The sequence below is a fragment of the Tupaia chinensis genome, unplaced genomic scaffold (assembly GCF_000334495.1).
Source record: "Tupaia chinensis unplaced genomic scaffold, TupChi_1.0 Scaffold000217_1, whole genome shotgun sequence".
Taxonomy (NCBI): Eukaryota; Metazoa; Chordata; class Mammalia; order Scandentia; family Tupaiidae; genus Tupaia; species Tupaia belangeri.
Genome location: NW_006159692.1, coordinates 8,290,343 through 8,303,960, shown reverse-complemented (window position 1 = coordinate 8,303,960; position 13,618 = coordinate 8,290,343). Strand labels below are relative to the sequence as shown.

At 50.1% G+C, this 13,618-nt stretch overlaps 1 protein-coding gene across 1 annotated transcript in view; it reads right to left on the bottom strand.

Annotated features, from left to right (window-relative positions):
* Positions 1–13,618, bottom strand: part of TMEM72 (transmembrane protein 72) — a 34,011-nt gene that overhangs the window by 13,345 nt on the left and 7,048 nt on the right. Inside the window, exon 2 of the mRNA XM_014587514.2 lies at positions 269–335. Within this exon, the coding sequence (XP_014443000.2) occupies positions 269–335 (67 nt within the window). The remainder of the gene's footprint in view (positions 1–268; positions 336–13,618) is intronic.

Genomic DNA, 13,618 nt, shown 5'->3' with positions numbered 1-13,618 from the left:
GGATGGTGGATAGATGGGTGAGTGGGTGGGTGGGTGGATGAGTAGCGAGACGGTGGGCAGGTGGACTGATGGGAGGATAATCGGTCACTCCCTGGGCTGTCTGCCTAAACCAGGAGCTATCCGAGAAGCTTCCTTGACTGCTCCCACCTGGGGCGCAGGAAGCACTCAGCCTGGGAAGAGGAGCTGCTCTGGGTTAGTCCGAGCAGACAGGGGTGGGGTGAGCTGGAGTGCACACGGGACGGGGGAGGGTGCATGCACACGTACTCACAGCAGATAGAAAGCCAGGCTTCTGAACTGCCCCTGGAGGAAGGTCTCAGTGCCCACGCCGATCAGCACTAAGGGGCAACAGGAGAGGGTGATGGCCCGCGTGCTCCATGCAGCTCTGCCCGTCCAGGGCTCCTTGGCTGTGGAGTCAGGTCCTCCCCTGCCCAGGAGCCAGGGAAGCTCCTCCTCTGTGCAGCACAGGCAGCTGTGGCTGGAAGCTGGCATTGTCTGGAAACCCCAGGCAGAGCTCAGAGGCCTTGCTGTGCGGCCTCCCCAGAGCACAGGTGCCCTCTGTGGCCACTCTCCATAGTGCTCCCAGAGACTGTGCTGCAGGCCACAAACTGCCTCTCCATGTGTGGCCCTGAGACCGTCACCACCCTGCTGGCCTAGGCCGGCGTGCACTGCGAGTCTGCTGTCAGTGCTTGGCCGTGGCCAGGGCTGCCCTGGTCCCCTTCCTTGCCCAGATCACTGGGCGCATCTTCCTGGGGGCCTTATCCGCACTCGCAGATTTGGCGGCTGCCTCTCCCTCTGCCTGCCACCACTTTGGACCCAGGGCCAGTTAAACCCTGGGGTTTTGCTCTGACGTGGGGAGCGGCTCGGCTTTGGCGTTCCCTGACCTTTCATGGCAGTTAGTCTTTGTGTGTGAACACTTGCCTTCATTTGTCCAGGGCTGATTTTGCTGTGGACCATCTTTCTAGGCTCACTGGCTCCTGTCCTCCCCTCAGGCATTCCCTTGTCCCCATGGCTCCCACCCAGTCACTGATAGGAGCGTCCCACGGAAGGTGCATGGGCCACTGCCTAGAAGTCTTTCTGTCCCTAATTGATCACACCCTTGGTCACCTGAATTTCTCTCTCTGGGTCTGATGCTGCTGTGTGCCGGAGGGTGGCTTTACTCTCTGTCCCTCCCGGACAGTCAGAGATGATGGTGCTGGGCTGTCCTGCTTGGCTGCCTGTGTGGCCCCTTACCCTGCCCCCCCAGGGCTGCTTCGCTGGGCTCTGGTGTCCTCTCTGCTCCCTGGCAGACATTGTGAGCTCTGTCCTGGGAGTCCCAAGCTGCAGTAGCCCTTCATCCATCGCTGAAATGCTGCCTCCTGATGAGCAGAGAGGAAGCCTCGGGATCCTTGTTCCTCACTTCTGGGGGATTGTGCAAGAACTTGGGAGAAGGGGACAGAGCACTTGGGTTTAGGCAGCGAGGGTTGGTGGCTGTGCTTTCTGAGTGATGTATAGAGGGTCCCCATCCACACCCTCCAGTTTGGGGACAGTGTGGGATGCTGCATGTCCTGTGCCCCACCCCCAGATTTGAGCTGCCCCGTGGCTTGCTCCTGGCAAATCACTGGTGATACCGGTGACCCTGCCAGGCTCAGCCCGTGAGGGCCTGAGCTCACGGAGTGCCCCGGGGCATAAGCACAGCACTCACACACACCCACCTCCTCAGCACAGCCTGTGCTCAGAAGGTCTTGTCTCTGCTTTCATGGAGGAGGAAGCGAGGCTTGGTGACCTGGGGCTGGTCACTGAAGGGAACCTGCAGGAAAGAGGCCTCGGAGACCAGGCGCCAGCCTTCTGCACCCAGCTGGTTTCCTGGTATCTTCTACCAGTGTGAGTGCATGTGAGTGTATGCGTGTGAGTGTGCACGTATGTGAGTGAGGGTGCATGCGAGTGTATGCGTGTGAGTGTGCATGGCTATGTGAGTGTGCACGTATGTGAGTGAGGGTGCATGCGAGTGTATGCGTGTGAGTGTGCATGGCTATGTGAGTGTGCATGTGTGCGATGATGGCATGCGTATGTATGGGAGTGTGCGTGGCTGTGTGAGTGGGCCTGTGTGCGAGTGAGGGGATGTGTGCGTGTGTGTGTGGGGCTATGTAAATGGGCACACGTGTATGGTCACGTGAGTATGCACATGTGCGAGTGAGGGCATGTGAACGTGTGTGAGTGTGTGCATGTGTGAGTGAGGGCGTGTATATGTGTGCGAGTGTGCATGGCTATGTGAGTGGCACATGTGCGAGTGAGGGGATGTGTGTGTGAGTGGGCATGTGAACATGCGTGCGAGTGTGTGTGTGGTTGTGTATTTGTGAGGGTGTGTGCTGTACAGGCAAACGGTCCCTTACGTAGTTGTCTCTCCTCCATTGGCAGTCCTCAGCATTTATCAGCTAACAAGTCATGGCAACACTCCCACGTGGAGAGGCTGTGGGCATCCCTCCGTGCAGACCAGGAAGCCGAGGCACAGAGAGTGCTGCCCCGGCAGGGCCTGCATCTGTCTATTTGCCCTTCAGTCTCTCCGAGCCTCAGTTTCCTCGTGGCACCTCTGCACGTAATGGCTATGAGGACTCACTGAGCCGACTGGTGCCAAGCCTGTCACAGGTGCTCACTGAGTCACGTGTTAGTTTTTGGTACAGAGGCTCAGTCCCGCCGGGGAAGAGGTCTCTCCACTCAGGGCCCAGGGCCTGGGGAAGGGGTCTTCCACTGAGGACAGATGAGTGTGGTGGTGCACTTCTCCGTGACTGAGGCTCCATCCTATGGCTTGGGCTGTGGCAGGTCGCCAGCAGGGGGCAGGGGAGAGTTGTGGGACCTGCCCTTTCCCTGGTTTGCACTGCCCTGGTCTGTGGAGAGCTGCTCACTTTAGACTGAAACAGAGACAACAGCCAGAGGGGCGTCCGAGGAACATGTGGGGCAGAGCTGGTTTGCAGCGAAGAGAAAGAGCTGAGCTGGAATCCCAGCTCTGCCTGCGGTCAGCTGGGTAATCCCTGGGAAGCTCTTGCCCGTCTGAGTAGGGTCTTCTCATGTGAGCAATGAGCAGAGTAAGTAGACCTCCAGTCATTGCTCAGGCTGGACAAACAGCAACCATAAACGGATGGCCTTGTGCCTGCTAGGTGTCAGGTGGTCAGCTCATGCACGCCCCTTCCTCCCCGACGTGGGCCCTGCAGCTTGCCCAGTCCCCAGCTAGCCCTTTTTACACCCAAGGATGTGAGGGCACCAACCCTAAAATGCTCCCAACCCTATCACGCCGATTCTACAGGCCCAGGGACAGAGAGGTGACTCTGGCTGGAGGAGGACAGCATGAGGGAACCAGAGGATCTTCAGGCAAGGCTGAGGGGGATCTGGTGGCACTCTCATGGGTGGCCGTAAGGCACTCCGACACCCAGGTGAAGGGGTCACCACTTGCTGCCTGAAACTCCCAGGGCTGGGGCCATGTTTTTGGAGGCAGGTCATGCCCAGTGGAGACACTGACCATGAGGTCCTCCCTTTTGCCTCCACCCTGCCTGTTTTCCCTGGGCCTCAGTCCTTGGGCTGCTCCTGCTGGGTCCTGCCTCCCACATTCCTCGGCTTCCTCTTGGCAATTCTGCCTACACATGCTGCCATCTCGTTTTCCGTGACCTCCTGTCAGGGCGATTTGGGATCAGGCCATAGTGGGGGAGAGGCTAAAGGCATGCATTGGATCATCCTCTGCTTGGCCTGGCAGGAGAGATGTGATTCGGACTGAGGGAAGTCCCTTCAGTGCACTGGGACAGCGCCCCAGGCTGTACGCAGCTCACCCAACACACTTTGGGGCCAGCCGAGGGAAGGGCCATCCTGGGTCTTCGTGGGTAAGACTTCATGAAGAAGATTAAACCTAGTGAGGTAGGTAGGCAGGAAGTGGATAAGTGCAAACGGAGGCTCAGGCACTCCAGGAAGGCCCCCGCCCATAACAGGAAGTTGTGCAGACCGGAGCAGGGCATGGAAGGGGGAAGTGGGCAGTGCATGTGGATCGAGGCCACATTGTGGGGTCCTTAAATACCAGACTCCATAGCCAGGCAGAGAGGAACCCTTCGGTGTTTTGAGGGTTCTGCTGAGGGAGGTTGCTATGGCTTGGACAGTGGTTTGTCCCCAAAGGTTCACGTTTTGGAATTTGTTCCCAGTGTAATGGCGTCAAGGGATAGTGAGACCTTTGAGCTAAGGTTGGGTGGGCAGCGATGGGATCTTGGAGGCATCCCCAGGAGTGGATTAATGGATTAGATTAATGCTGTACCTTGAGACCTGATGAGGTCCAGCTCTCACGAGAAGGGGCTAGTTCCCGTGAGAGCGGGTAGTTCTAAAATATGGCTGCCGTCAGGGCTCCCTCTGCACGTATCCACCTTCTTCTTTCCTCTGCTAGCCACATTGTGATGTAGCCAGCCCGATGCCAGTGCTGTGCCTTTCGATTTTCCAGTCACCAGAACTGGGAGCCCAAAAAACCCCCTCTGCTTTTTATGAATTACCCAGTCTCAGGCATTTCTGTTAGCAACACAATAGTGGACTGGGACAGATATGCTCAGATTGGTGTTTCAGGCTCTAGCCCTTGACCACCACAAATAGCGCCAGGCTCTTACCCCATGCTCAGGCAGATGAGCTAAGAGGCTGGTGATTCTGGGGTAAGAGACTGGCACTATTTCGTGGTGGCTAAGGGCTTGAGCCCAGCTCTGGGTGCTCCTGGCACCCTGCCTCCTAGAATGCTGGGCTTTGTCAGGTCCTTGGTGGGCCTTGGCTTGAAGCAAACTTCTGACTGTGGCTGCTGATGGGTACCAAGCTTGGGAGAGGGAGCGCTGGTTCAGTCTGGAGACCCAGACAAGGCTTCGCAGGCATAAAGGAGAGGGCATGCCCTCCTGCCATCACACGTTGGTCTTTGTTTGGTTGTTGGATTTTGGCTCTTTCGTATCAGTTAAGGGCAGAAGGCATCTGTGTTTGGAAGCACCCCAGGTATGCCCTTGACAAGGTGCCCCAGGTGCCGTGCACCGCAGTAGGCCATCGGTATGCATCTGTGTAAGCTGCACACCCCGACAGGGGACTGTTAATGCATCCTATTTATGGAAAGCCCAGACAAGTCTCCTGGGCTGAAGTGCCTGGCCTGAGGCCCTCAGGTGGCCACGGGCAGACAGGAGCTGGGAAGTGGGCAGGATTCCCAGCAGTCCTGAAGTGCTGGCAGGGGTTGGGGAAAGTTTTGGTGAGAACGATGTGGGCAGAGGAGACATTTCCTTGGCAGCCTCAGAACACAGGAGGGTCATGTGGCGAGATGGGATCCGTGTTCCAGCAGTGGGGATGACTGTGCTCCCCAGCCCAGCTGAGGATGAATTGCTGCCATGTCTGCAGCAGCGCAAGGCAGGAAACTGCACCTTTGCCATTTCAGGAGCCCGCCAGGTGCCTCAGCTGTGTGTCACTGTGGAGTCCACCTGTCTGTTCCTCACCTCAAGCTATTGGCGAGGAGTCATGAGGGACAGCATTCATCTATTAATGCACTCCTGGGGATGCCTCCAAGATCCCATCGCCGCCCACCAGGCCTCAGCTCAAAGGTCTCACTATCCCTTGATGCCATTACACTGGGACCAAATTTCAAAACGTGAACCTTTGGGGGCAAACCATTATCCAAGCCATAGCAACCTCCCTTAGCAGAACTCTCACAACACTGAAGGGGTCCCCTCTGCCTGGCTGTGGAGTCTGGTATTTAAGGACCCACGATGTGGCCTTGATCCACATGCACTGCCCACTGGGCAGAACTTCCTTCTGGTTGTCAGAGTGGCCTCACCCTGGATCTCCCCTGCCAGGGTAGTTCATCTGCAGCAACCCCCAAGAACTACCAGCTCAGGATCCAAAATTCCCAGTGGTCACATACCCTCATTCACAGTTTGTCCTTTGTACCAGGTCTGGGGAAAGCACAGGATGCAAAGGAAGTACCCCCTGGAGTCTGACCAGATGGTCTGGACCCTACAGTAGAGGGATTCTGAGGGTGGGGACAGGTCCCAGAGGTCGGGGAGCAGGACTCTACTCTGCCTGGAAACCAGGGGTGGCTCTGAAGGGAGAAGGGCAAGGTGATGCCAGGAGGAAGGAGCAACTGAGGAGGAGACTGCAGCTGTGAGCCTGTGCACTGGCCGGGCAGAGCCTTGTCTTCAGGCCCTTCCTCAGGGCTGGGCAAGGTCATGGGCCACACTAGGCAGTTGTAGTGTGGCTTCAAGTCCTCTCTCACTTTGCACATCCCTCTCACCCTCCAACCAAAGACTGCCACGTCCACTGACATAACTGTGCCCTGTGGTCCTGGGGGACATCCTTCTCCCCAAGTCCAGGTGCAGCCAGGTACCCTAGAGACTGGGCCTGCTAATCAAGGACCTACTCTCATCCCTAACACTTACCTCCCCAGAGCTCTCCCCGTTTTCTTAATGATGTGGTTGGCATCTCTAAGGAAGGTAAGCTAAGGATGCTTTCTCTCTGAAGATGCTCCTGCAAGAGACTGTGAGATGCCTGCGGGGCTCTAAGGCAGAAAGCAGGAATCGATCCCACCTCCTGTAGACAGTTAGGTGAGAGAAATACCCCCAGTGATAGCAATGCAGTTGGAGGTTTCTTCTTTATGGCAGCTGTGTTAGATTAAAGATGGCCGCAGCTTCTTCGCAACTCCTCCCATCAAGAGGAGGAGTCTCATTCCCAGCCCCTTGAATATGGGGGCTTTACTGTCTTGCTTGTCTAGTGGAATGATGTACAAGTCAAGTTCAGGGGCTTCCATGGCTAACTCATAAAGCGAGCCTACCCAGACCTCTTTAAGTGCTTGCTCTGGAGGAAGCCACCCACGTGTAAGAAGTCTGTCTGGAGCCCATCGTGCTGTGTGGGAGCCCAGGCCAGCCAGGCGGGCTGAAAGGGGAGATGAATACGCAGTCAGCCCTGCCAGTTCAGCCGTTCCAGACAGACACAGGACAAAGACGTTATCCGGAACGTTCCAGCTGCGTAGACACACTGTGGACAAGAACTGGTGCGACCAGCTGCCAGCCAGCATCAAAGCCCACATGAGCCCCTCAGTGACATCAGCCCCCAGGTGCCCCGCCATGACTCAGTCTTCTTGGAACGGACAGGAGCCACTCACTGTGCCCTTGGGAATTCCAAAGCCACAACATTTTGAGCATAATAAATGGTTGCAGTCTTATGCCACTGGAGTTTGCAGTGGTTTCTGATACAATCACAGGTAACCGGAAAGCAACCTATCATCCAAGTACCTGGGTGTGGGGCATGGAAGCCCGTGTCTGTGGTCTGTATTCTCACTCTTTTTAGAGTGAGCATCTGTCCTCTGCTGCCTCGGACTCGAGGCCATCTCTCTCAGCTCAGCTGTGCTCAGTTCAGCTGTCAGAAGCTGACTCCCAGCCTCCACGTCCTGCAGCATCTGGCCCTGCCTACCATCCACATGGCTTTGGAGATCAGGCTCCCAGGAAGGGGGTGGTGTCTAGGGATCCTGGACCATTGTTTGGACTGGGCTTGAGGACAGAGGAGAGGACCTTCTGACAACGGAGACAAACAATGGGACAGACATCATGCCACTTCCCAAATCAGGCTCATTATTACCAATTCTCTATGGGAACAAGTTGCTCCTGAGAACTGCCTTGATCCGGGTTGTGCTGTCTTTCTCATGGCAGGTAGAGGGGTTCTGGGGTCACACTGCTGTTAGAGGCCCTTAGACTCTATCCATCCCTCCCTATTGTCTCTGCCTCAGCCTCACAGAAGCACCGTATGCCCATCTCAGCATGGTCTGCTCCACTCTTCTGTCCGCTCCCTGCACATTCCAGGGAGCTGTCTTGTACAGTGCCTGGACAGAGCTCTCATGGCCAAGCCTGGTCTCTCTCAGTGCATCCCCTTCCCTCCAGCTCTGTCGCCCTGGTCTGGCTGGGTGCAATCTCCAAATAGGCACTTCCCCCAGAGGCCAAGGCTGCTGCGGAGCTGCCATCCTGAGCTTCTTGCTCTAGCTGGGGCTTAGTGGTGATCACTGCTCCTGGGCCATGAGCTCATGGTGCAGCCTGGATGAGGTGGCCACCTTCTGGCACCTATCTGGGCCTCTCAAAGCTCTGAGCCCCCAGAGTGGGCGGACAAAGCTGAGAGAGAGCTGTGCTGTAGCAGACAGAACAGGAGGCTCAGGTCAGAAAAGCTGAGTCCTGGCTCCTCGGGAAACCCATTAGTCCCAGTTCACTTCCTCGTCTGGGAAATGGCAATAATGAAAACATACGTAATGGTGGCTGTGAGCGTTCAGTCTCAGTAAACGATCGGGTGTTGTGAAATTGTAGACAATGGCTAATAGAACTATTATAAGAGGCAGGCTGTTCCCATCATTATTCTCAAGGGGGAGAAGAGCATTTATTCTCATCATCTTTTTCCATTAGCATACATTTTTATTGTGACCAAAGAACTCTTCCTCATACACTGATGTTGCTCATTGATTTTTTTTTTTTTTGGTCTCAGGTCCCTTCTCAAGGTCTGGTTGGGACCTAAGTGGCCCAAAGTCCCACCATCTCAATATTGCTTGTACAACAACCTCTGTAACTCTGCTAGAAACCCAGAGGGACTCAGACCAGCATGTTCTGCAGTTGGGGCGTGTGACGTGCTGTCTGCTGATGGGCAGCCCCATGGCCTTGTGTTGGTTCTGCTTCTGCCCCAGGGATGACCTTCTGGCTGACTTTACTTGTTGGTTCTGACTCCATTGTTGGGTTGACTTTTGACATCCGTTTTGCATTCCGAGCAGTACCCTTGGGGATACCTTGGGAAGTTTCCCAAACTCAGCAGAGCCCACACTAACTGAGTTTTCAGGCCAGGCAGTGACCTTGGCCCCGGATGCCCTGGGAGCTAGATGAGAATGGCACACTCACTGTTGCTGACAGAGCCTCATAGCTCATTGTGAACTTGAATTGCTTCTTTCAAGTGTGAGTATCTCCTACTGGTCTCAGGATTTCTAAGAACAATTCAAAATTAATAATACTCCAGGCTATTGATAATGACTGGGACTAGCTATAGACAAGTGATCACGGCAGATGGTAGAGATGGGAAGCCAGATTTGCACCATTTAGAAGAACATGGAGATATTGGAACCAGTTGCTTCAAATTCATTGAGACAATAAGGTAGTAGGCATAGGCTTTTTAAGTCAAGTGAAGTTGTGACAGATTCTGAGCATGGAAGGAAGCTTATCTGTGCGTTGAGGTCAGTTTAGCTGACACACATGAGCCTGAGTTCAGAGATATCAGGAGAAAAAGGCCCACACTTTGTGGTAGCAATTTGTAGGTATTCCATTGGAAGAGACTTTACAGTGTGGTCCTCAGTACCATCTGGTACCTCACAAACCTGTTGGGGAGGAATTTCCTGAAGTCGATAGAGTCCGCCAGTTCTCTGCTAGATTCTCTAAATATGACCCATAGACTAAAGTTGACCAGCTATTTTGTTTTGCCCCATAGAAATCCTAGTGGTAGATTGCAATGATGCCCTCAAACCTTTGCCTCAGTCTAGAGGGAAGTTGGTTTCCTACTTTTGAATACAGAGTCACAATGCCTTGCTTTAGGTAATGGGATGTTATCAGACATGATGCAAGTCCATGTATGAAATGAGCTCCTGGGCTGGACCTGCTCTCTCATGCCACTGTCACTGCCATGAGCACATGCCCAGGCTAGCCTTCTGGAGCATTAGAGATACATAGAGTGGAGTTGCTCCTATTGTCCTAGCCGAGGCCAGTCTAGGTAAGTCAACGGCTATCTGACCTCCAGACAACATTAGCCAAAATTGCCTAGCCTACAAGCCTACATGTGTGAACAATAGAAACTTATTGCTGTATGCAGTTGTTACACAGCATGATTCTGACATAGATAACTGAGACAGTTACCTTTAAAAAACAGCTTCATGGAGGTCTAATTGACATATTAGCTGCACATATTTGAAGTGTGCAATTTTGACCCTCACCTCACTGTAATTCTCCTCTGCCACCTTTCTGCCCACCCCCAGGCAACCACTGATCTGTTTTCTGTCACTGGAGATTACTTTGTGTTTTCTAGAAGTTTATAGAAATGGAGTGATGCAGTATGTTCTCTTTTCTGGGTTGTTTACTTTGTTCAGCATAATTATTTGAGATTCATCTGTGTTGTACCATGGGTCAATAGTTTATGCTTTTCTACTGCTGAATATTATTCTGTTGTATGGATAGACCTCAGCTTGTTCATAAGTCACTTTCTGTTGGGCACTTGGGTTGTTTCTAGTTTTTGGCTATTACAAATAAGACTGCAAGCACATTCATGTGCAATATTTGTATGGATATATATATATATATATTTTTCCTTGGGTGCTGACCTAGGAGTGGAAGTGTTGGACCATACGATAGGTGCCTTGTTACCAAACTGCTCCTGGAGATAGTATACCATTTTATATTTCCATTGGTAATGTCTGAGAGTTCCAGGTCCTTGATAGCATTTCATCTTTTAAAGATTCATTTATTTATTTTTTTGGGGGGGATGAGGTTTTTGCTATAGGGCACATGTGCTTACCAGAAAGACAGAGAGAGACAGAGAGACAGAAAGTGAGAAATCACCCCCCAGGGGGGATGGCCATGCCACAATCCCTTCTCCTCCATTCTCCTCTCAGGATCTTGGGCACGCACACACGCCTGGCGTGAGTTTAAGCTACTGGGTTTGGGACTCAAACCCTGGTTGACTACATGGTAATCCAGCCACATAGCCATTACGCCAACTGCTGGTCCCCCTTGTCAGTATTTCAACCTAAGGTATGGAGAGCTTTTAATTTTTAGCCATTCCAATAGGTGTATAGTATTAGCTCTCTGTTGCTTTGACTTACATTTCCCTGATTACTAATAAGCATTTTTATGTGCTTATTTGCCATTGTATCACTTTCTTTTGTTGACTTGTCTTTCCATCTCCTTGCCTTTATATTTTTAAGAGTGACATTTAAAAATTTTTGGGGGGCATCCAATTTATCAACTTGTTCTTTCATGGATTAAAAATTTAATGTCATATCTAAAAAAACCCTTCTAATTCATTACTGAGATTTTATCTGATTGTCTACAGTTTTTATAGATTTAAGTTTTACATGTTAGCTTATAATACATTTTGAATCATTTAAAAAATACATGGTACAAAGTATAGTTTACTGTTGGGTAAATGGGTATTTAGTTGTCCCAGTATCATTTGTAGAAAAAGCCATGTTTTCTGTGCTAAATCGCCATGGAACCTTTGCCCAAACTCCCTTCTTTATATATCTCTGTGTCTGTTTCTGGGCACTATTCTATGCCACTGACCTATTTTATCTTTCTTTGTGTCAATACTGCACTGTCCTGATTTCTGTAGTTTTTTTGTTCTTTGTTTACAAAGTTGTGTCAGTTATATTAATATATTTGCATTTCCATGTGAATTTTAGAGATAGCTTGTCATTTTGTAGAAAAAAATATCTTGAGATTTTGAGACTGTACTCAACTATAGAGCTATTACGGGGAGAACTGAGGATAATATTGAGTCATCTGATTCATGAATAAGATATGTCTCTCCATTTATTTATGTCTTCTTTACCATCTTTATGCATTACTTTTTTCTAGTTTCTAGTGTGCAGATTTTTGATACATATTTTGGCAGAGGTATCCCTAAGAATTTAATTTATTATTAGTTAGCATAATGGCTATGTCACTGGACTCCCACATAGTCGACTGCGGTTTGCATCCGGGACCCGGTGGCTTAAAACTCATACCAGGCACGTGTGCGTGCGTGCCCAAGATCCCGAGAGGAGAATGGAGGAGAAGGGATTGCAGCGTGACCAACCTCCCTGGGGGGTGATTTCTTGCTTTCTGTCTCTATGTCTCTCTCTGTCTGTCTGGCGAGCGCATGAGCCCTATAGTGAAAACCTCTCAAAAAACTTTTAATTTATTATACTATTATAAATTGAGTTTAAAAATATCATTTCTGATAGTTTGTTGCTAGTATGTACAAATACAATTGATGTGTATAGATCTTATCTTTTGTAACTAAGCCTTTTATTAGATCTGATAGCTTTTTAAATAGAGTTTCTTCATCCTTGTAAATTTGTAAGCATTTTGCTTCTTTTTCTTGTTTTATTGCACTGGCTAGAATCTCCAGTATGATGTTGACTAGAGTCGGTAAGAGTGGAATACTTTCTTGTTCTTAGTTCTAGGACAAAAGCTTTAATCTTTTACTTTTAAGTAGCTCTATGCTTTTTGTAGATGTAGTTTTTAAGGCTGCATTTATTATTAGTTTGCTGATAGTTTTTATTATGAAAGAATATAGGATGTTGTCAAAAGCTTTCTCTGTGTCTATTTGGATGGTAATATGACCTTGTCATTTTAGTTTGTTAATATGCTCTTTTAATCTATTTGAACTAGTAAACCATAGGCTGAATGGCTTATACATAGACTTCCCTGTTGTTGCTTTGACTTACATTTCCCTGATTACTAATAAACATGTTATTACTAATTACTAATAAACACTTTTTTTTTTTTTTGGAGAGATTTTCACTGTAGGGCACGTGCGCTCGCCAGACAGACAGAGAGAGACATAGAGACAGAAAGCGAGAAATCACCCCCCAGGGGGGATGGTCACGCTGCAATCCCTTCTCCTCCATTCTCCTCTCGGGATCTTGGGCACGCACGCACACGCGCCCGGCGTGTTTTAAGCCACCGGGTCCGGGACACGAACCGCGGTCGACTATGTGGGAATCCAGCGACATAGCCATTACGCTAACTGCTGGTTCCCACTAATAAACACTTTTATGGAAAGTTTAGGATCAGGGTGATGGCAGATTTGGTGTCTGAGGACCTACTTGTTCATAGACAGCTGTCTTCTTACTGTAATGTCACATGGAAGAAAGACTTAGGGAGCTTTCTCAGCCGTTGTTTATAAGGGTACTAATTCATGAGGGTTCTTTTACATGACCTAATCACTCCAAATTTCAACTCCCAATAATGTCTCCTCAGGTGTTGATTTTTCAACATGTAACTTCGGTGGGGGTGGAGTAAACCACAAATGTTTCATTCCATAGCGTATGGTCAGTTACATTAATTGATTTTTCAAATATTAAATTAACTTTGTATGTCTGGGATCAATTCCACTTGATTATTATATATTAGCCTTTATATATATTTATTTTATTTAAAACTTTATTTAGAATTTTTGCATCTATATTGAAGGATATCTGTCTAATTTTCTTGTCGTATCTTTGTCCAGTTTTGGTATCTATGTACATTCTGATTTCATAGGAAGAATTGAAAAGTATTCTCTCCTTTTCACATTTCTGGAAGAGTTTGCATAGAATAAATATTATTTTCTTCTTGAACACTGGTGGAAGTCACCTGTGAGGCCATCAGGGCTGATGCACGACTTTTTGGTGATACCAGAGGTTAGGTGGAGGGACTCTACAGACACTATGTATTGGTCCAATGCACATGGAGGGTAGTGTCTCCCACTAGAACAGCACTGAACTTGGAAGGACTCATGGGAGAAATTTCCTCTTGCTGTCAGGGAGAGCTGAGGTATTTTCTCTTTATTCTTTCTCGGTGTTCAAAGAGAATGTGTCTGCTCACTCTTCCACATGGCAGCTTTC